Source organism: Chionomys nivalis, chromosome 9, assembly GCF_950005125.1.
Source record: "Chionomys nivalis chromosome 9, mChiNiv1.1, whole genome shotgun sequence".
NCBI lineage: Eukaryota > Metazoa > Chordata > Mammalia > Rodentia > Cricetidae > Chionomys > Chionomys nivalis.
In genome coordinates this window covers 83,554,474-83,576,881 of record NC_080094.1, presented here as the reverse complement: position 1 = coordinate 83,576,881, position 22,408 = coordinate 83,554,474, and the positions used below count along the sequence as shown (strand labels likewise).

Here is a 22,408-nt window from a genome sequence, read left to right as displayed (position 1 = left end):
AAAAAAAAGGAAGAGAGTTTTTGGGTGTGGTAGTACACACCTTTAATCCCAACACTTGGGAGGCAGAGGGAGATTGACCTCTGTGACTTCAAGGTGTGGAAGCACACGCCTTTAATCCCAACGCTTGGGAGGCAGAGGGAGATTGACCTCTGTGACTTCAAGGTGTAGTAGCATTCACCTTTAATCCCAATGCCAACACTTGGGAGGCAGAGACAGAAGGATCTCTGAGAGTTCAAGGACAGCCTTGTCTACAGAGTTATTCCAGGACAAAAATATACAGAGAACCTGTCTCAAAAAGCAAAAAATAAAAGTAAAAATAAATAAAATAGAGGTTAAAATAAAGCCGCACAAAGATGGAAACTACAATGAGAATCTTGATACTATATGCTATTATGCTCTGTTTGAATTGTTTGAATGCTGAGGAAGGAGCAACAGATGCTAAAAGATATTTGTTTATAAATGCTGCTGAACTTATCCACGATAGATATTTTGAAAATACCTTGACTTTAGAATTTGGATCTAAGGATATGATACTTTGGAAAAGAGTTTCTTCTTTTGTTTTCCCAGACGATGAGACCCTGCGGATTGCTTCCATCCCAATATGGTATGATAGACCACGCCCTCCTGAAAGGTTGCTGTGAACACCCTTAAAAAATTACTTCGCTCAACTGCCAACTGAGATGAAACTAGCAGACAGGTTATCCCGTAAAAGACCTGAATGACAGCGGCCCCATTCAGCAGGAAGCAGTTTGGAGAGAAATAACTATGTCCATATTCCCAAATATTGTTTATAAATGTTCTTTACATTTAAAGGGGGATATGATATAGGTATGAATAATTTGCATTGCTATAGATTTTAAGGTCAATTTTGTTATATGTATGTGTGTTTCTGATATTAAGGTATTGTGATTGTGTAGTTTATTTCAAAATGTAATGTATATAGGTTGTTAATGGATAATCATTAATAATAGTCAAGTTTGTAGTCATGTTAGTTAGATTTTCTAGATGTACATAGATATATTTTAGATGGGCATTCTTCATGTCTTTCAAAGATTATAGAATATGGCATTTTAAATGTTTTAATAACTTAGGGTTTTTCATGACAATGAGACACATCTGCTCCTGACAGCACCAATCTACTTCAAGAGGAAGATGGGCATCGAAGAGGCTCCTTAGGGAGTTGGTTAGCCATTTGGGCAAGAAACTGCTCTTGCCTGGACTATTGCATAAACTGGACAAAGAGAACCTGCAGAGAGAGGACTACTGAACTTGCCTAAAGGTGAGATGATCTTTCGGGGTTCCTGATTCATGAAAGAGTCTGCGAGACATTCTGCAGGATACAGATAGTGACTGAACTGCCTTTGAATTTTCCTGCTTCATGGAAATGTCTGCTGGATACCATGGGCCTGTAGGCCGAAGATGGATGCCCCAATAGTACAGAGGAACTTTGGGGGACTGTCCAGGCAGCGAGATGTCTCTGTCATTTCTAGAGTTTGGAAGTTGCTTATTTCTTGTTTACTTAGGTAATATTATATCCTTCTGGAGTCTTTGATGCAGTTGAAGAATAGATAGTTATAGTTGTTTTCCTTTATGATAAAAGATAAAATAGATATAAATATTGTAACTGTAATTCTTGCTTGATAACTGTTTTGTTATATGTAATTTTGCTATGTTAAAGTTAAAGCCTTCCTTTTTTTGTTTAAACAGAAAAAGGGGAAGTGATGTGGGAGTGTCATATCAATCTGTTGATTTCATTGGTTAAGTAATAAAGAAACTGCTTGGCCCTCATAGGTTAAAACATAGGTGGGTGGAGTAAACAGAACAGAATGCTGGGAGGAAGAGGAAGTGAGCTCAGATGCCATAGCTCTGCTCTCGAGGGCAGACGCGATGAAGCTCCGACCCAGGATGGATGTAGGCTAGAATCTTCCCGGTAAGAGCACCTTGGGGTGCTACACAGATTATTAGAAATGGGCTAGTCCAGGTGCAAGAGTTAGCCTAGAAGAGGCTAGATATAATGGGCCAAGCAGTGTTTAAAAGAATACAGTTTGTGTGTTGTTATTTTGGGGCATAAGCTAGCCAGGCGACCAGGAGCTGGGGCGGCAGGAACGCAGCCCGCAGCTCCTACTACAATCTATGTTTAGTCACGTGGTTTGATATCTTTTTCAGTAAGGTCTTCTCATCTTGCTCCCTCTGGGTCTGGTTGGTGACTATGTCTCTCTACCTTTCTTCTTCCCAGAATTCTCTTAGTCTGGCCACCCTGCCTATACTTCCTGCCTGGCTCCAGCATTTTGTTAAACTAATATGAATGACAAATCTTTACAGTGTGCAAGAACAGTATCCCACAGCAGATTTACTTATTTATTTAATGTATGTGTGGGTGCCTATGGGATTTATGAGCACCACATATATGTTCAGTGTCTGAAGAAGCCAGAAGAGGCTGTTGGATCCCCGAAACTGGAGTTACAGGTCATTGTAAGTTGTCTTTCATCGAACTCCTTATGTGTATTATGCTGGTCTCCAACTCAAAAAGAGATCTGCTTTCCTCTGTCTTCCTAGTGCTGGCTTAAAGGTCTGTGCCAGTACAGCCAGTCAGTTTCTCTATGTTATACAGCTCACTGTGTAAATTTCTTGTTTCCAAAGTATTGGGATCATTAGTACTGAGATACACCCTCTATTACCCATGTAAATGCCAATCCCAGCACTCAGGAGACAAAGACGGGTTCTCAGGCAAGTTGACATATCCAACCTGGTGACTTGCACATTCAGCAAGAGAGCTCGCCTCAGTATAGGTGCAGTGATGAAGACTTGATGCCAACCTCTGGCTTCCACGAGCGTCCACACTCACACAGCGTCACCCTAGCCACACGCATACCCACGATAAAACAATTTAAAAATCTGGTTAATGTTTCTCTTCAGTAACCTTGGGTGTGGGGGCAGTTTGTATACAGTTGTAAACTGTGGCCTAGGGCGGCATGGCATTCCTCTTTTCTGGTCCCTTGCACAGGGCTGGATGTGTCCTTTATGGTTGGGGAGCCAGTGCCATATTGGCTGTTCTGGACTCGCTCCGCAGAACAGGCTGCTCTGGAGATCCTCCTGCCTCTGCCTCTCGAGTTCTGGGACTAAAGATAAACGATTCTACGCCCGGCGATTTACAAATCTTTCAATTTCAAGTTTACCCGGACTCTGACATTGAACTTGAGCCTCCGCAATTGCCTTTTTGGTTACCCGCCGGGTTAAAACTGCATTTCCCGAAAGACTCTGCGACTCCCGCCTCTTCCGGTTGTGCGTCAGACCCCGCCCTGCCGCGTGCCCCGGCCAATAGCAGCCCACCTATCGCTCCGGCACAAACCGGAGCAACCGCCGAGCCACGGGGCGGGCTTTGTGCTGGGTTTGGTTCGTGGAGTCCGAGCGGCAGATTCGCCCGGTACTGGAGACGCAGCTAATTCTGTCGAGTCTGTGATCGCGGATGAAGTTCGCCACTGGTGGAGAGAGGGCATTGAGAAAGGCTGCGCTGGGCTCCCGCAGGGGCTCGGGCGCACTCCCAGTTTCGGCCTCTTCATGCAGGAAATGAATCTGCTGCCGACGCCCGAGAGTCCAGTGACTCGGCAGGAGAAGATGGCGACCGTGTGGGATGAAGCGGAGGTGAGTGCCGGGAGACGGAGGGGCGTCCCGGAGCTTGGGCCGGAGTGCGAGACATTCTTGAAGGGCTGGAAGCAGGTGGCTGGGAGTCCCAGGTCCGCTTCGGACTGGGCACCGAGCTTGGGACGTGGGCAGACGACCCGACTTCATCCTGCTGTGCGGAGTGTGGGGACGTGGGACGGCAGCTCTTAGTGAGAGCAAATAAGTATTTCTTCCTTTCTTTAAACAGCAAGATGGCATTGGGGAGGAGGTGCTCAAGATGTCCACAGAGGAGATCATCCAGCGCACACGACTGTTGGACAGTGAGATCAAGGTGGGCGCCTGACTTCGGTGCATGTGCTGGAGTCCCAACAAGACTCGCCCCGCCGACCCCAGTCTCCTTTCTTTACAATCATAGTGCAGGAGGCTTGGGGCCTATATCCTGGAACCAGAGAAAGCAAAAAAGAAAACTAAACTAAATATTTTTTTTTTTTTTTTTTTGCTCTAAACTAAATCTTAAAAAAGGAGAAGGGATAAACAGGTCAGCCTGGACTCCATGAGACTGTCTTACAGCACCAATCTTTTTATTGAGACAGGGTTTCTCTGTACCTTTGGAATCTGCCCTGGCTGGCTTTGAACTCGTAGAGATCCAGGTGTCTCTGCTTCCCGAGTACTGGGATTAAAGTCTTGGGCCACCACTGCCCAGCACCAAACCTTTTAATAAGTCTCCACCTCACCACCACCACTGTCCCTTTATTCCACAGCTACATCACCAGGAAGTTTACATACTGGCATCTTGTCTTGACTTCTGCATTTGGACACAGACAGGCTGGGTCTCATTGGATGGGTGTCCCAGTCTGATGTCAACAAACTGAATCAGGGTTGAACGCTTATTCTTTTCTTACCAGATCATGAAGAGTGAAGTGTTGCGAGTCACCCATGAACTCCAAGCCATGAAAGATAAAATCAAAGAGAACAGTGAGAAAATCAAAGTGAACAAAACCTTGCCATACCTTGTCTCCAATGTCATTGAGGTGTGTATATATATGTGGAGGGAAGAGGGTGTGTGGAGACATCTGGGATGGGTCCCATAGGGGGAGAGTTGATACAAGCCCTCCTGAGACTCCCTTCCTAGACACAGGCCTGCATTGACGTCATGAACTTTGCATACAGAAGCAGCAAAGAAGCAAAGATTTTATCAAGCCTCTAGTATATAATTTTTTATTTATTCATTTATTTTTTGGTGGTTTTTGTTTGTTTATTTGTTTTGAGGCAGGGTTTCTCTGTGTAGCCTTGGCTGTTTTGGAGCTTGCTCTGTAGACCAGAGTAACTCATAGAGATCCACCTACCTCCGCCTCCTGAGTGCTGGGGCTAAAGGTGTGCACCACCACTGCTTGACTCAAGTGTATTTTACTAAGCTTAATGCTAGTTTGGAGAGCGAAGTAGGTTCTGTGGCCTTGTGAGTGTGGGGAATTGTTTTGGCCCACACAGCAGTGGACTCTGGGAAGTTCAAGGGATTGGGCTTATTTTTCTTCTTAGTTGCTGGACGTTGATCCCAATGACCAGGAGGAGGATGGTGCCAATATTGACCTGGACTCACAGAGGAAGGGCAAGTGTGCTGTGATCAAAACTTCCACACGACAAGTAAGGCTGGCTCAGTAGTAGACAGGGGCAAGGGGCAGCCCTGGGGAGCTTCAGTGAGGAAGTAGCTGAAATTGCCTGTAATTTTTCCTGAAGACATACTTCCTGCCAGTGATTGGCTTGGTGGATGCAGAGAAGCTGAAGCCAGGAGACCTGGTGGTGAGTGTTGCCTGAGCCCAGGCAGGGCTTCTCCCTGCAACCTGTGATTCTTATATTTGCCCCATCTGTAGCTTTCTTCCCCTAGCCCTTTGGGCTGAGTGGGACAAATGCAGACTCTGTGCTTTGCCCTCAGGGTGTGAACAAAGACTCCTATCTGATCCTGGAGACCCTGCCCACAGAGTATGACTCTCGGGTGAAGGCCATGGAAGTGGATGAGCGGCCCACAGAGCAATACAGTGACATTGGGGGCCTGGACAAGCAGATCCAGGAGGTGAGGGGCATGGCCGCTGCCAGCCTTGCCAGCCTAGCCAGCCTATTGTAGTTTTTTCATGTGTTTGACCAGATTGTATTCCCTCATGTGCCTTTATCCTTGTAAAAGAGTTGCTTAAGGAGGAAAAAAAAAGCAGTGTTAACTGCTGATAGCCTGAATTCCAGAGAGATTGGAGGGGTTACCCAAGGCCACAGAAGGGGCTAGTGCAGAAACTCCACTCAGGCTCCTCCTTCCTTCAGTGTGTGTGATATCAGTGCAGGTGCATGCATGCACAGGAAATGTCAAGTCTCCTGATCTGTCACCCTCCACCTTCTTTCTGAGACATGGTCCCTCTCTGAACCTGTAACTAGGCTCGTGGTCCTCCTGACTGTGTCTCCACTGCACTGGGGTTATAGACTTATGTTCATGCCTGCATTTTTCCATGGGTGCTTGAACAGCTGAGCCATGTACCCAACCCGGCCAGGGCCTGCTGTTCTAGAGTGACTGTTCTTGGGGTGGGAAATGGGGACTTTAATGTCATTTTGTAGGAGAGAGAGAGTAGAGTGTCTGCATTGGAATAGGAAATAGGTGGATTAGACTAGGGTGTATCCCTCAGGGCATGCATCACTCTGCTCACCCAGGACTTCTTCCTGGCAGCTGGTAGAGGCCATTGTCCTGCCTATGAACCACAAAGAGAAGTTCGAGAACTTGGGTATCCAGCCCCCAAAAGGAGTGCTGATGTACGGGCCGCCTGGTACAGGGAAGACTTTGCTTGCCCGAGCTTGTGCAGCTCAGACCAAGGTGTGTGCGGGGGCCACTGAGGAGGAGGTGGGTGGGTTGAAACTGTATGAAATAGCTTAAAGATTCTTAGAACCTCTTGGGCCTTTGGGCTGATCCGTCCCCTCTCTCTCAGGCAACCTTCTTGAAGTTGGCGGGCCCCCAGCTGGTGCAAATGTTCATTGGAGATGGTGCCAAGCTGGTCCGTGATGCTTTTGCCCTGGCCAAGGAGAAGGCACCATCTATCATCTTCATTGATGAATTGGATGCCATTGGTACCAAGCGGTAAGGGAGTGTGCTAAAGACTTCCAAGGGTTCCTGGGGGTGAGGGATGGGGTGGGAGCTCAAATCCCAGCTCAAGTAACTTAGAGCTCTTTCCCGCCCCGCTCCTCCCTCCTCCCTGAGTGCTGACTCTTCCGTTTTTCTGCTTCCTGAATTCCCGCAAATTCTGAATTCTCAAAAAAGAAATGCAGTCACCTCACGCGTATTCAGATCTGCTGCCCACAGAGCCTACTTAAAGCCTTTCTGAGCGTTCACCCCATTGCTCCTTAGCATAAGCGCGACATTTGTGTGACTGTCCTTCGGTCTCACTCTGCCCTCACCCTGGACCCCCTCCCAGTGTCCCAGTGTCCAATTATTTTTGGCTCTTTCCTGTTCATTGGGTAGTTGCCCAGCCATTGTCTTCAGACTCAAGAGCCCTTCCTGTGGTGGGGTTGGATGCCTAGACTCCTGATTCTCTGAGCAAAGTTTTGTGGGATCACACATTGCTCAGAGCCACAGCCCTAGCCCTGGCTGTTTCTGCTCACTGTGTGTTGTCAGCCAAGCATCTGATCCCAGAAGCCTCTGCAAGCTTTGTTGAGTGCTGCAGTTAACTCTTGGTGACGCCTTTCTCTGTGCCAGTCCCTGGGCTGGGAGCCTCAAGTTGAGGCAACCATTTCCCTGGACAAGTTGGAATAGCCTGTGCTTATGCCGTGATGTCACTGGCATCTCGGGCTCCTGTGCACCGCAGCTTCGACAGTGAAAAGGCAGGGGACCGGGAAGTGCAGAGGACCATGCTGGAGCTTCTGAACCAGCTAGATGGCTTCCAGCCCAACACCCAAGTAAAGGTGAATAAAAAAAATGCAGCTGAGCTGCTGGGCTGACCCGGGGCTCCGGTACTGGCAGAGTTGGGACCCATCTTTCCCGCACCCTGACCTGCCTCGACTCATGCTGTGGGTGGATGTACTGCTTTTCAGTTCAAGCTGCTTCCCTTATTCCTTAGGTAATTGCAGCCACTAACAGAGTAGACATCCTGGACCCTGCCCTGCTCCGCTCAGGACGCCTGGACCGCAAGATTGAGTTCCCGATGCCCAACGAGGAAGCCCGGGCCAGAATCATGCAGATCCACTCACGGAAGATGAATGTCAGGTCAGCTGCAAGACGTTTTTGGACCTTCGGTTCTCATCTCTCCTGTACCGTGTTGCCCAGCCACTGACCGCCCCTCCCCTTCCTATGCATGCACATAGTCTCCATTTCTCCCCTACTGTCTAAGAGTTCTAGTGGGACTCAGACCCTACTCCTAGGTGGTACGGTCCTCAAAGTCACCTGCACCTCATCCTCCCATCTGAAGACACATAGATCCCACAGCCCAGTAGGTAGGCACAGCCCAGCATGACTTACGAGAATCTTACCAGGACCAGATGATTTGAGCTCAGACCTGTACAACTTTGAGCATGTGGCCTGACCTTCTAAGCATGCTCTGTTATTTGAAACTTGGGGATAATTACTCCACTTTGAGAATTGACCGTGATGGGCCGGGCGGTGGTGGCGCACGCCTTTAATCCCAGCACTCAGGAGGCAGAGACAGGCGGATCTTTGTGAGTTCGAGACCAGCCTGGTCTACAAGAGCTAGTTCCAGGACAGGTTCCAAAACCACAGAGAAACCCTGTCTCAAAAAAACCAAAAAAAAAAAAAAAAATGACCGTGATGATGTTTTGGTGGTTGTTGTTGTTTTTCCCCTGAGACAGGGTTTCTGTGTATCTCTGATTATCCTGGAACTTACTCTGTAGACCAGGCTAGCCTTGAACTCACAGATATTCGCCTGCCTCTGTCTCGTGAGTGCTGGGATTAAAAGTGTGTGCCACCGCCACCACCCAGTGCCATGATGATGTCTTAAGTGCAGCGCTTGGCAGAAGAGGACAGATGTGGTAGCTGCGCTGGGCTGAGTGACGCACGACTCTGGCGTTATCTTTCGTCTATAGAACCCCTTGTTTTCTTGCCTCAGGCAGATTTGGTTACTGGAGTTTCAGATGCAGGGTTCTAGAAGATTGCAGTATCAGAGATCTTATAAGTGGTTTTGTCTAATCTCGTTAATCTTGAACTCCTTATTTTATAATGAAAGAAAGGTCAGGGTGGGTAAAGACTTGCCTGCCAGCAGAAAGCGAGTTGACTTTATTGTTTGGTGGGTGCATAGTAAGACATCTTCCCATTCACGTTCCCTCTCCGTGAGTAATCAAGCTCTGTGGTGTCTGTCCTTTCTCCAGTCCTGACGTGAACTATGAGGAGCTGGCCCGTTGCACTGATGACTTCAATGGGGCCCAGTGCAAAGCCGTGTGTGTGGAAGCGGTGAGTGGTCAGGGGATTGGTGGATTCCTTCAGCCTTGCCTTTTCCCTGGATAGATCAGGGGCCCAGGCCTTTGGAAGTTGGGCTCAGGATTCAGGGGGCCACACTAGACCGTATCTGTCATGGCTGCAGGGTATGATCGCACTGCGCAGAGGTGCTACGGAGCTTACCCACGAGGACTACATGGAGGGCATCTTAGAGGTGCAGGCCAAGAAGAAAGCCAACCTGCAGTACTATGCCTAGGGACACCTCCAGTCCGCCCACTGGGGCGTGGGCGAAAGCTGGTAATAAAAGGTGTTTTCCATCCTTGCCACCTGTCTGTCTCGTCCTCGTGGACTCTGTGTGGGAGTGGTATGTATGGAGAAGGTCTTTTCCTCAGGAGCTACAGCCTCAAAACTCCCACAGATGGCCGAGGGCCCCAAACCTCCCTGTGGCGGAGAGGTACAGGGCACAGCAGTTTCCTAGCGTCTTTTCTACCTCCTCCCCAGTCTCCTTAAGTCAGCTCTGACTGCTTTAGAGGCTTGCGGCCTTGGAGTTCCCAAGGGAATACCCTGAAGAAAAGCCAGAGTTTCCCATCTTGCATTGCAGTGCTCTAGTCTAATACTTGTTGCCATATACAGTAAGATGTAGGGTTCCGTTCTTGAAATAGACCCCACTACCCTGGCTTGTAGGCATCGTGTTTCTCCCCAGGCCCTTCAGGCCTGTCCATCATACTGCTGTCTCCCGACCTTACTCTGCTGCCTGCCCTGCTGTGTGGGAGCCCACAGCCTTCCGGCTTGGCAGTGCAATCACAGCTATGGGCATGTCCCACCATTCCCATCTTTTCTCTATGATTGATTTATATATTATGTATACAATGTTTGTCTGCATGTTTACCAGAAGAGGGCACCAGATCTCATTACAGATGGTTGTGAGCCACTATGTGGGTACTGGGAATTGAACTCAGGACCTCTGGAAGAGCAGCCAGTGCTCTTAACCTCTGAGCCGTCTCTCCAGCTCCCACCATTCCAGTTTCATGTGGTGCTGGGATAGAACCCAGGGTTTAGTTCATGTTAGGCAAGCACTCTACTACCTGAGACACATCCCTGCCCCTATATAGGTCTTTTTTTAAAAAAAATTTTATTATATCATGTGTATAGCATTCCTTCCACGTGTGTCTGCAAGCCAGAAGGGGGCGCCAGGTCTCATTATAGATGGCTGTAAGCCACCATGTGGTTGCTGGGAATCGAACTCAGGACCTATGGAAGAGTAGTCAGTGCTCTTAACCTTTGAGCCATCTCTCCAGCCCCCCTATATAGGTCTTAATGTATATTTTTTTAGCAGGATGGCCGCTGTATTCTTTTCACTGTGTGTGTGCACATGGTCAGGATACATGTCCATCAGAGGACAGCTTTGTGGGGTCAGTTCTCTCCTTCCACCTTTACCTGGGTTCTAGGGATCCAACTTAGATCAACAAGTTTGTGCAGTAAATACCTTTACCCACTGATCCAGCTCACTAACCTGGGTGTACATTTTACAGACACAAGCAACTGGGCTGAAATTATAGTGTAATGAAATGAGGTGGCATCAAAATTTTATTTTTATTCATTTATTTATTTTGAGACAGGGTCTCACTATGAAGTCTTGAACTCAGTTGCTTGTGGCCTCTGAGATTAGTCGAGAATGTTAGGATTAAAGGCAAATGCCACCTTGTTTGGCCCATCACTCATCTTTTCAGTGAGTTGTTTTGGCAGCCCTGAATGGCCCTTCAAAGCTGTTAATCCTCAAAATTCCACTTTTTTGCCAAAAAGGGGCAAAAATTCCTTGGCACTTTCTTTTCTTCCCCTTGCTCTTCCCAGAGGACATGATTCCAGCAAGCTCCACCTTGCCAGCTCTCCTCAGTATGACCCTATCCACGGGCTCGCTGAGCTTTGCATGCTGCCTGTTGATTGTGGTTTGATTATGTCTTGAGGGCTTCTGATTTTGTCCTCTGGCCTGGGCTTAGGTGCCCCCTCTTCCTTTCTAACCAGAGAGAATGTGTTCTTGGCCATGGTGTAGGCTCCACCATCACCTGGCTTCCTCAGTACAGCAGAGCCCTTCAAACCCCCAGAGCTGAGTGCAGTGGTGAATGGTGATACTTGTGTTTGTCAGCCTCCCAGCTGGGCTTCACACCACAGCTCTGCCCTGAGCACTTGCTGAGAGGAAAGACAACGGGCTTGGACCTTTCTGTCCTGAGGTCCCTGGAAGTCAGCCATGTAGACCAGATCTCTGACGGATGTGATGCCGGAACACTGACAGCTGGGCATTCCCAGCTAAGGAGGTAGCTGATTTGGTGTCCCACCTGCTTGCACTAGACTCAGCACAGATGACTGATTTATCCCACCCAGGGGTGCTGCTGAAGGCTGCCTGGTAGCTTAGGGAGGAAAGTGGGTTGGATGGAGAAGCAGTGCCCCTTGCTGTGTTATGGTGATGGTGCAGTCAGGAAGGGGGACTGGTAAGGACCCTTTTTCCTCCTGCCTGTATTTGGGAGGTGGGTGCTTTGGGGAGGGTCAAGTGAGACAGGGCCTTATGTAGCCCAAGCTGGCCTGGAATTGATTGTTCTACCTCATGTACTACCATATCCTATGCTCTTCCTATGCCTTCCTTTTTTTCCCCCTTGTTTTCCAAAATGGTGGTTTCACGTAGCCTAGGCTGGCCTTTTAACTCCAGATCCTTCTGCTACCATTCCTGGATGCTGAGATTACAGTGTGAAGTCAAAGCTGGAGATGACTTGATGGTCCTGATCCCTTGATAAGAATTACTAAGGGGGATCAGGGAATAAATAAGATCAGGTGATGGTGACGAAGGCTCAAGCATTCCTGGGCTGAAAGGTTAACAGTGAAACTGGGCGGGGAAATAGGAAATCTTCAGAGATGCACAGCAAGGTAACGATGGATCTGCCAGAGCACTGAGCAGAGCTCTGCTTGACCGCCCTAATATGTGGAACAGGGAGTGGTCTAGGTAATATTTATTTACATCTATAGAACAGGTATTTACAGATAAAGATGAACCACAGCGTAACTGCTACGGAATCATTCAGACTCTTCAGTGGCCACTTCTCTAACACCACAGCAGCAAGGCTGAAGTCTGGCTGTTGAGTGGCCAGCTGAGTACCTGGATGTCAGCCAAGGGAAACAGTTGGGGATTATGGCTTCAGCATTCTCCCAGTTCACATTCCTGAGCACTGACAATGTGGAGCCCTCACCACCCCCACCTTACTCAACCCAAAGGACAAGGGGCCTGAGCAGGGAAGGGCAGCAAGGCTCATTCTCCCTCCCAGGCATGTCTGCTGAAGCGTGTGCTGGCAGGAGCATTTGGAGCTGCACTGGGAGACCGCTAGCTTGAGGATTGCGCGGTGCCTTGCAGACTGCTGTTTGACAGCGTTTGTGGGGAAACATGAGCTGGCCAGGGTGGCAGCCCCTAGGAGGAGGTCCTGGAGAGGCTGCCTGCTCAGTGCTGAGTGGGGCTGGGGCTGCAAAGCACCCACCTCCCCTTTCTTTGGCTGTAGAGGTGGTATAGGAAGGGCTGGGAAAATGGACAGCAAAGAGCAGTGCAGCCTCCTCTAAGGTGCTTGGGACCTGGATATGTGAGCAGAGCTTTAATTAGTCTTGAGTTAGAGGCCCAGGGGGACAATTCCAGGGTTCTCTGTAGCCCTGGACTCTTGCGAGAAGTGAGGCCTGTGCCGGCACCAGCGCTGCCATTCCTTGCTGCTAGATGACAGTGGGCTGGCTGGGCTCTGCACACAGGGGTCACAGTGTCGGTCTCCTGCACACATCTGACTGTATGTGCACACCCTCTCTGTCCTGTGCAAGGCTGGTTCTAGCATTCACCCTCTGCCTCTCACACACAAAGTCACAGAGCAAGTTGGTTCTCTATTGCTTGCTATGCGGAATGGGATGTCAGGAATGGTTACTCAACGAAGAATGAAAGCAGCACCATGACCACGATGCCGGAGCAGAGCAGCAGCACCTGCTGCAGGGAGTGCCTGTTGGGAGAGGGAGACTTAGGAGCAGGGCTCCTCCTGAGCCCCGTCAGTGGCCATCCCAGGAGATCACTCACCACGGGTCATTTTCTTCTAAGAGGTCGGGCAACACATTGACCAGGGCAATATAGAGAAAGCCTCCAGAGGTAAAGGGCAGGGTCCAGACCACTGTCTCCCCTGTGGGGAACCATGAGCTGGTGGTGAGCCCAGGGGGCTGTATGTACCCTACCCTCCTGCAGGGCAGACCAGGCACACGAGCCCAGCAGCAGCGGGGCAGTGGCGCTGTCTGGCTGTTGCCTCTACTGAACATGACCACTCTTCATACCTACTCCTTTGGGGGACTGTGTGCAGATGGCAAAGCAGGCCCCCAGAAGGCCTCCCAGGGCTGTAGAGAACTGTAGCTTGGCTGCAGTCCATCGGTCAAAGCCAGCTCGGAGCAGGATAGCAAAGTCACCCACCTGAGGAAAGGCCCAGATAGATGTTCACCCAGAGCCTGACCACATGAACACCCAGCGTCCTGTCTACCTTGCCCCTGGGCCAGCACCTACTGAAGCAGTGCCCCTCCTCCAGACCACTCCTGTGGGCAAGGCCCACCCAAACCCCTGGCCAAGCGCCACACCCATGCTGAGCATGGAAACCTTGGGACCTTGGCTTTGGGGCCACCCTCTGGGCACTTACCTCATGGGGGATCTCATGCAGGAGGATGGCCATGGTGGTTAGAAGCCCAATCTGCAGAGATGGGAGTCTGAGTCTACTGCCTCTGCTGGGTAACTAGGCTTCCCCCATACCCAGTCTCTCTACAAACAAGTGTTTTGCTTTGAGTCTGCTCTGGGAGACACTGTAGCTACAGGAAGGAGCAGTGACTGAAGAAGACAAAGAGCCTGCCCTCCGTACCGACGTGGAATTCACCTACAGTGGCTGCATTCACTGCACACGGGCACAGTGCCACTCCTAAGCTGCAGGTTGGGGGTGCCTGGTAGAGACAGGGTACAAGACAAGCACCTGTGTGGCTCCATCTGGAGCAGTACTGTGAGGAAGACTATAGACAGGTGCCTAACTGGGGGTGGGGTGGCAAGTGCCTCTTAGAAGTACAGTCCAATTGAGGTCCGAGGGATGGGGGTTTTGGCGACTACCTAATGTTGGGGTAGACAGACCAGTGGGGCAGAGCACAGATAACAATAGGTGGTGGGTGAAGGGAGAAGCATCTAGTAGTGGGGACTTGATAGAGGCGTCCTAGTGAGTGCTGGCAGAAGGGAACAAAGGTGCGACAGAGGTGGGGGACCAGAGGACCTGAGTTCAGTTCCCAGCACCCACGTTAGGTCGCTCACAACTGCTATAACTCTAGCTCCGAGGATCCAGGTCCAGCTTGGGGATCTTTTGGCCTCCAAGAGCACACAAACATGTGACACCAGCAAAGACATGCACATAACAATCTGAGGACAGCACAGACATGCACATAATCTGAGGACAGCACAGACATGCACATAACAGTCTGAGGACAATAAAGGTGAAGGGAGATAAGGGAGAGACTAGAGCAGCATCCAGCAGAGGGACAGGGACAAGGGGCTTCACAAAGATACTGTTAGTAAAAGCAAGAAGCAGAGACTTTCTTTTGGAGGTTGATCAAATTGGATATTAGTATCCTTTCCACCAGATGCCAGAGCTCTACTTGCCCCACCCCTTACCTTTTTGCTCACAAGGAAGCTGGCGGCCACAGCCAGCCCATGAGTGAAGTTGTCTATGGTGTTGGCCAGCAGGTTGAGATAGCCGCTGACCTGGGTGAAGGGAGAGAAAGCCGGGCTGAGCCAGGCAGGCAGAGCTGAGCTGGCCATTCAGCTCTGCAGCTGCAGGAGGGGGGCCCTCATGGGCCACTCACTTTGAGGTTCCGGACCACGGCTCTCTGGCCGGGCTCTGCAGCCGGCTGGGCCAGACAGTGGCCTCCATTGAGCGCGGCAGCAGTGGGGTCTTTGCTGGGGGCCTATGGCCAGAAGGAGAGAGAGGTGACATTAGATGCCCCCCACTCAGACAGGCAGACAGAGAGAGAGGGACAAGAGACAGAATATCTCCTTGATCTAGCTAGACTTTGCTGATCCGTCATCAGGCCTCAACCCTAGTCTGTCATCATCCATCTATGAGATCAAACTACTTCAGAGGCACTGGTACTGCCATCCTTGGGCGTTTCCTACCACAGCTCTCAGGGAAGAACCAGGAGATACTCAGACCCTGGGCTTATCCAGGCCCTGGGTATTTATTTTACTTTTTTATTTACTTTAGAAGCAGAAAACAAAACAAAAAACCAAAAACAAAAAAAAAAAAACAACCTGACATATCCGGGCTCTGGGTCTTGTGGCTTACCTGGCTGGGGCCCTCCTTCTCCTTGCTGTTCAGGAACATCTTCTCCAATGCCAGAAAAGTCAGGAAGCCAGCAATGACCCATAGCCCCAGCTGTTGCTGCTGCTGCAGACTCTGTCCTTCACCACCTGCAGGGGGAGCACTAACAGGCCATGCCAAGCCAGTGGCTAGAAGGGAGTCATTTGGAATGGGGCCTAGATCAGAGCTAGTTCAGGGAGGAGGTTTGGGAGGGGCACCTACTGAACAAGCATCTCCCAAAAGAAGCCAGGGCATTGGAATTCGACCTTCCCTCTTAGACAAGGTTTTCTGAATCTCTCTTCCACATCCCTCCCATGGCCCTCTCTGTAGAGCCAGCAGGGCCTAGGCCAGCCTGGGCATGGGCACGGGTTCTTCCCTCCTATCCTGCCCTGTGGTCTCACTCACCGGGGCTGATGCGACAGGTGTAGGCCCATGCCTCTGGCAGCAGGTGCAGAAACACATTGCCCAAGAGTCCACCCAAGGCAAAGCTGAGCAGCTGCTTCAGACGCCAGGCTCCAGCTGCAAGCAGACGTGAGGGCCTGGGCTGAGCTTGTGCTCCCAAGCGCACCCAAAGGCTGGATTTCCAAAGACTACTGCTTTTCTGGGTAGCTCTTCCCCAACCCACAGAGTGCTCAGTAGGAACACAGAAATCTGAGGGACCACTGTGGACTCACTGACTACTGCATATTGGTTAAGAGATGGGCTTGGGCCCTGGCAAGTTCCAGCTCTTCAACCCATCTGCTGGAACCTGGAAGATAGCTTCTGAGACTCGGTTTCCCCATGTACACATTGGATCAGAATCAAACAACAAAGCAAATGTTCATTCAATGGGAATATCTCGCCTCAGTTAGTGCCGCCTGTAGAAAACTGACAGAAACTTAGGGACTTTTACGACTTGCATGTCCAGATTTGGAAGTGCTCCTTGGCCTAGAGGGTAGATGCCGCTGGTGGCGGAGTGACCCCCAGGGGACACTGCTGTTTCCAACTTAGCCAGAAAGCAAATGCTTCCCACTTGTAGAATGTAGCCAATACTCCAAGTGCATCCTGCACTACCCTGCCAGGCCTCATACACACCAAGTGAGCATCCTACCAGAGCTACCCCATCCCCGGGGTTGTCTGAGGAAGGACACATCGCATAGGCACAACAGTTTCCAGTAAGGCTTGGTTTAACAATCATCCAGGAGCATGGCAGATGGCAAAAGGCAGTCACTCTGTTTATTCATTTACTATTATTGTGTGTGTATGATGTGTGTGAGTGCACACGTGGGTGCACAGAGGACAACTTTGTAGTGTGTGTTCTCTCCCTCCTTTACATGGGTTTTAGGAATGAAGTCAGCTTGACAGGCTTGTAGGGCAAACACCTTTACCCACTGAGCCATTCCATGAGCCCTTCTTTTACGTTTTAAATGATTTATTCTTTTTTAAATTATATGCATGTTTATGAATGCAGGTGCCTGGCAAGCCCAGAGGATCCTTCTGGAACTATAGTTACAGACAGTTGTGAGCTGCCTGACATGAATGTTAGGAACTGAATCTGAATCCTCTGGAAGAGTAGAATGTGTGTGCTCTTAAGAGCTGAACCATCTCTCCACCCCTACATTCTTTTTATACTCTTGAGAAAGGGTTTCACTGGCACAGGCTGACTTCTGCCTGCTTATGTAGCTAAATAAAGATAACCTTGAATTTCGGATTCTTCTGCCTTCACTCAGGTTCTGGGATTTTCAGTAAGAGCTACCATATCCAGCTGTATTCAGTGCTGGGGGACTGACTTCCTGTGTACCAGGCAAGCACAACAGCATCAACTACTACATCCCTAGCCTTTAGACCACTAACCAAAACCGGGGGGCAGGCAGCACTTGCTCACCTCTGTACTCGGGGTTCAACATGAGCCTGTAAACGCCTGCCCTCCCTGCACCAGGCGATCCCCCAAGTGCTCATCTAAAACTCACAGGTCAGTGACAGTACTGCTCTTGGCGGGTGAGGCTGCTGGGGACATGTGAGGCAGCCATTCTACTACTGAACTGCATGCTCAGATCTATCAGCCTTATTTTATTTTAAAGTCTGGCAGACTAAGGCAGAGTGAGATTAAGTGATTTGCCATGTTCTACTTAGTTGGTGGGTGGCAGAGCCAGGATTTGAGCCCAGGTAATGTGGCAGCCACATTGCCAACCACTGTTCATACCACGTCTGGGAAATGTTTGCTGAATGAAGTAAGAAGTAGATGCATAAATGAATGAACAAATGAGCATGTATACCCTCTTCCCACAGGACCAAGGTAGCACCGCTCCAGACACAGTGTACCCGGCACACGAGACTCAGCATTTTCCCAAAAGCAAGCAGTATGTTTCCTTCCTTTTGTGCGGATTCTCGGGGCCACTGAAGGGCCACTCACCTTCTGAGTGCAACATGGTCCCCATCTCCAGGGGAATGACCAGCAAGGGGAAAACTCCACTGAGTCCAACCACAAAGGAGCCCAAGAGGGAGCAGATCCAGGTGTCCAGTCGCTCCCCACTCAGCAAAGTACCCCAAGACTCGCTTTCTTTATCATCCAGGCGACAGGCAGCTGCAGCCCCCAGGCTCCGGAGGGCTGGCTGAGAACCTCCAACCCTTCTCAGGAGCTCCAGGGCAAGGACAGTGAGGAAGAGGACCTTTTGGCCTGCCATCCCATAGCCAGGGCAGGAACATCCAGGCATGCCAGCTGCTGGAAAACACAAAGGCTGCTTATGTGAGCTGCCTCCGTGGACCACATGCCCACTCAGGAAGCGCGGCATCTCCTCCCGTCTCAAATGGCCACGGCATCGCCCTCCTGCTTGCTCCCGAGGATGGGTGAGCACAGCAAAGGGGTTCTGCTCCTCTATACTTCTCCCAAGAACCGCACATTTTTTCCTTCTGAGCTGGCTCCAGCCCTGTGTGTCAATGTGTCCGCCTGAGGCTAAACTTTCCCTAATGACTGGGTGAGGCACTGCCTGGGCTTCCTTCAGCCACCGGAGGGCCCATCCCTGCTGGATGTCTCTAGCTGCCAGGAGAGGCTTGGCTGCCAGGATGTGTCTGTGAAGACACCCCAGGGTCTCAGGCCAGCAATGAGCTTGATGGGGTGGCACTGAGGAGCACAGGTGGAGAAACTGAGCAGTGGTCCAAACCTCTTCCCCCTAAATGATCTCTTGGGTAGCAAGAGACAAGTGGAGCAGAAGAAAAGAGATGCCTCACAGATGCAGGAGCACAGGCTATGATGACTTGTGGCTAACTAATTTGGTGATCTAGATTTTAAGCTGTTTGACTGTGGGCAATTCCTGTTGACCCTTCCCAGTCTGGTCTTCATCAGGGAATGCATCTGGGTAATGCCTCCCTCACAGAGATATGGAGATGAGATGGGCTTGATAATTCAGGTAGCTGATAGCATGGAGGAGAGAACATAAGCCATGTGCCAGAGGAGGCCTGAAGCACTCCCAGAAGGAATGTGTTCTGCAGACAGATCACCGGATGGGGAGGAGGTGAGTCAACCAAGCAAGAAGCTCAGTCTGGAAAGTTTAAATGTGGTTTGCCCTGTCTGTGCCTACTGTGACCTTGAACTGCCTCAGTTTCCCCCTCTGGTCGGTGAGTAGAAGCCTATATCTGGGATCTTAGGCCTTAATTAGACCCCTACAGCTACCACGGGGGGGTGGGTACCAAGGCAGGCCCTAGCCAGGTCAAGTCCTTGGCGGGTCATGCAGAGGCGACGGGATCACAGGCTTGGAAGTATGGGGTATGGAGAGAACAGAGAAGGCAAGAGAAAGGAGAGTCAAGAAAGTGAGCCAGAGAGTATCTGGTGGAAGGAGAGAAGCGGGGCAGCTGAGAGAGATGAGGGGCAGAGTGTGGGACGACAGCAGTAAGGAAGAGTCAAAAGCAGGCAAGTTCCACTCCTAGACTCTGGACGAGCCGCAGCCGGTTTGGGAATCGACACGGTCCATCCCACCCCGGACGCGGGCCTGAGGGTCCAGCGACTCACCGTGCGGTGGCAGAGGTGGCGGCGGCGGCAGCTGCAGCGCTCCGGGCGGGCCCGGCCATCCAGCTGCAGGCTCGGCGCCCCGCCCCGCTTCTGCCTCGCCCGGCCCCGCCACTAGGCCCCCGGCCCGGAGCCACCCCCGGCGTGCAGCCACGTCACACGGGACAGTCCGGAACCAGACGCGCCCGGCTCCGGGGGGCTAGACGGAGCGGCGGCGGGGGGGCGCTTCCGCTTCTTAGCCATGGGGGACCCGCGCGGTCAGTGCACTTCCGCTCGGGCCGGATTACGGGCCTGCGGAGAGGGCAGGACGGAAGTGGGTAGACCCGCGGGCACCGCTTTTAGTCAGGCTCAGCTAGATGAGGGCAGCAGCCACGCGGGGACCGCGACCGTTCTGGGCATGCAGTCCCCGCAGTGGCCACACGAGGGCGCGCGTGGCCGCCAGACCGCTCCGTCCCGGGATAAGAGCGCGGCTGTGGCTCTGAGTCAGCCAGCGCGCCTGGCTCCTCCATGAGCTAGGGAAAGGGGAAGTGCCTGCCACAGGGAGGGGCCTGGCCCCGGTACCTCAGAAGAGGGAATTTTATTCTTACTCATCGAATTATTTTTATGCTTTGGTTTTTCACTTGGAACCTCAGGCCACTGTCTCCAGGACAGTAACCCTTTGAGATCCAATACATGTTTCTAGACCCTGTGCCCTGGAATTCCAAACCTGGCACAAAGGGCTTTGTGTTCTCTTAACCCTGCACAAGCTGGGCCTGAAGTCTACTGGAGCAAGTAATGACAGGAATTACTGTAGTTCTCTGATTTAGTGTAGCTCTTTACTGAACACACTCTGTGTACATCAGTAATTAGGGTTATCTCACCAATTCCTCGGTTTTTTTGTTTTTGTTTTGTTTTTTCGAGACAGTAGCGCTTTGGAGGCTGTCCTGAAACTACCTTTTTTTTTTTTTTTTTTGGTTTTTGAGACAGGGCTTCTCTAGCTTTGGTGCCTTTCCTGGAACTAACTCTTGTAGACCAGCCCGGCCTCGAACTCACAGAGATCCGCCTGCCTCTGCCTCCGGAATGCTGGGATTAAAGGCGTGCGCCACCACGGCCCGGCAGTTCCTTATTTTTATCAGATGTGTACTGACTGTTGTATTGGTTTATGGCAGCCACACAAATGGCAGAGCCAGAATTCAACTTGGATGTACCTAGTGCCTGTGATAACCACCTCATTTCTAAGCCTGAACACAGTACAAATGTGGCCTAAAGTCCCCTTTGCATCCTTTTCTAGGAATTAGCCAGCAACCGGTGCAGAAGAACGTTCAGCCAAGGCTAATGTCTGGGCTAATCCCTTGGGCAGACTGACAGAGTGAGGGTCTCTGGCCTTCACCTCCTATGGCAGCTCTCTACTTCTGTGGCTGGTCACTTGTTCTTTCTGTGTGCTCTGAGGGTTTAATTTATTTTATTTTGAGACTGGTACTCTCTATGTAGCCCTGGCTTTTCCTGGAACTAGATGAAGCTGGCCTTGAACTCACAGGATCTGACTACCTCTGCCTTCTCAGTGCTGGGGTTAAAGACTGTGCCACACTTCTGGTTTATTTACTGATATGTTGTGATATAAGGTCTCATCCTAGACCACCCTTGAACGTGATGACTAGTGTGTCTGGACCTCCTGGTTGTAGGTGTGCTCTCCTACACCTGATGGATGCTGGACCAAACACTCTATCAGATACACCCCCAACACTTTATACTCTTTTTTCCCCACCAAAACAGGGGTTTCCTGTGTAACGCTGCTGTCTTAGAACTCACTTGGTAGATCAAGCTGGCCCCAAACTCAGAGATCCTCCTGCCTCCGCCTCCCGAGTGCTGGGATTAAGAGGTTGTGTCACCACACCAGGCCTACGGCGCCACTCCCAGCTGACACACTCCGTAACATCTGTGCGCTCTAGGCTACCAGCTCCTTTCACAGCTTCCTGTCTGGCTTTCCTCACCAGCCTCATACGTCTCGTCTCCCAGGATGTGCTTCTGGGCCCTTATGGAGGTTCTGAAACAGAATGTCCAATCAGATTCTTTGCCACAAGGAGAAGATGTTTAGCGAAGGCCACACTGGGCCGTTAAAGATGTCTTCCTCCCTGTTTGCAAATCATCCATCTTATGCAAAGCGCCTCACAATATGCAAATGATTTCACAATAACAATGTCAGCCTTCCTGTCTCTAGAAGTCAGGGGCTCCTGGCCACCCAGGACGGGCACTAGCGAGACCCAGCTGGAAATACACTTGCTGTGTGCTCTCTTCTCAGCTGGTCTGAAATGTCCGCCAACAGAACCTCATGAAATTAGAGAAGCAAGCTCGTGGAGCTGGAGACAGAACCATGAGCAGGGTGCTCAGGTGGTCAGGTGAGAAGATCCATTGTTTGAAACACTGGCTTTGATACAGACATTTAAACAGTTAGTCTTAGGTGGGTGGAGAGATCACTTTTCCAGAGGACCTGAATTCAGTTTCCAAAGACGAAGCTGAGTCAGTTCAGATGATGGCTCACACCCCGCTGCACCCCCAGCTCCAGGGGATGGGTGCCCTTGTTTGATCTCCATGCTCTTCATACTTGTGGGGCACATACATGCACTCAGGCACCGGGCCAGCTTGAGCTACATAACGGGTTCTAGGCAAGCTAAGGCTGTATTGTGAAACTCTGTCTCCAATTGTTCAAGACAGAGTCTCACTGTGTAGCTCTGGCTGGCCTGGAACTCACCGTATAGATTGAGGTTTCCTTAAACTCAGAGTTTTGCCTGCCTCTGCCTCTCCAGTGCTGGGATTAAACTCCCAGTTTAAATTTTTTTTCAATTCTTCTCTCATATATTGCATCCCAAATATCCCCTCCTTCCTCTCCTCTCAGTCCCTTCCTGCCACCTTCCATCCCTCCAGATCCATCCTTCCTCCATTTAAATGTGCAGATATATACACATATATGTATATACATTATATATATGCATATATATTTTTTAAAGTTGATCTTGAGCCAGGTGGCACACT

The 22,408-nt window shown here is 50.6% G+C and overlaps 2 protein-coding genes across 4 annotated transcripts; one reads left to right on the top strand and one right to left on the bottom strand.

Annotated features, from left to right (window-relative positions):
• Positions 1-3,352: 3,352 nt before the first annotated feature.
• On the top strand, positions 3,353-9,358 carry Psmc3 (proteasome 26S subunit, ATPase 3). The gene is made up of 12 exons (XM_057780828.1): positions 3,353-3,642; positions 3,869-3,952; positions 4,527-4,652; positions 5,158-5,262; positions 5,356-5,418; positions 5,552-5,689; positions 6,326-6,469; positions 6,582-6,730; positions 7,455-7,551; positions 7,707-7,852; positions 8,968-9,049; positions 9,180-9,358. Exons 1-12 carry the CDS (start codon positions 3,559-3,561, stop codon positions 9,288-9,290), a joined length of 1,329 nt encoding a protein of 442 aa, XP_057636811.1. The 5' UTR covers positions 3,353-3,558; the 3' UTR covers positions 9,291-9,358.
• Positions 9,359-10,659: 1,301 nt separating this feature from the next.
• On the bottom strand, positions 10,660-19,575 carry Slc39a13 (solute carrier family 39 member 13). 3 transcript variants are annotated; one of them, XM_057781817.1, is made up of 10 exons: positions 19,403-19,575; positions 17,810-18,118; positions 15,823-15,936; positions 15,403-15,527; positions 14,924-15,025; positions 14,733-14,822; positions 13,726-13,776; positions 13,373-13,505; positions 13,125-13,224; positions 10,661-13,050 (listed from the first exon to the last, which is right to left on the bottom strand). In XM_057781817.1, the coding sequence occupies exons 2-10, from the start codon at positions 18,108-18,110 to the stop codon at positions 12,975-12,977; spliced, it is 1,092 nt and encodes a 363-aa protein (XP_057637800.1). In that variant the 5' UTR covers positions 18,111-18,118; positions 19,403-19,575; the 3' UTR covers positions 10,661-12,974. The 3 variants fall into 3 exon arrangements, with proteins under 3 accessions (XP_057637802.1, XP_057637800.1, XP_057637801.1); XM_057781818.1 differs by having other exon boundaries at positions 17,810-18,115; XM_057781819.1 differs by lacking the exon at positions 13,125-13,224 and having other exon boundaries at positions 10,660-13,050.
• Between the last annotated feature and the right edge of the window lie 2,833 nt (positions 19,576-22,408).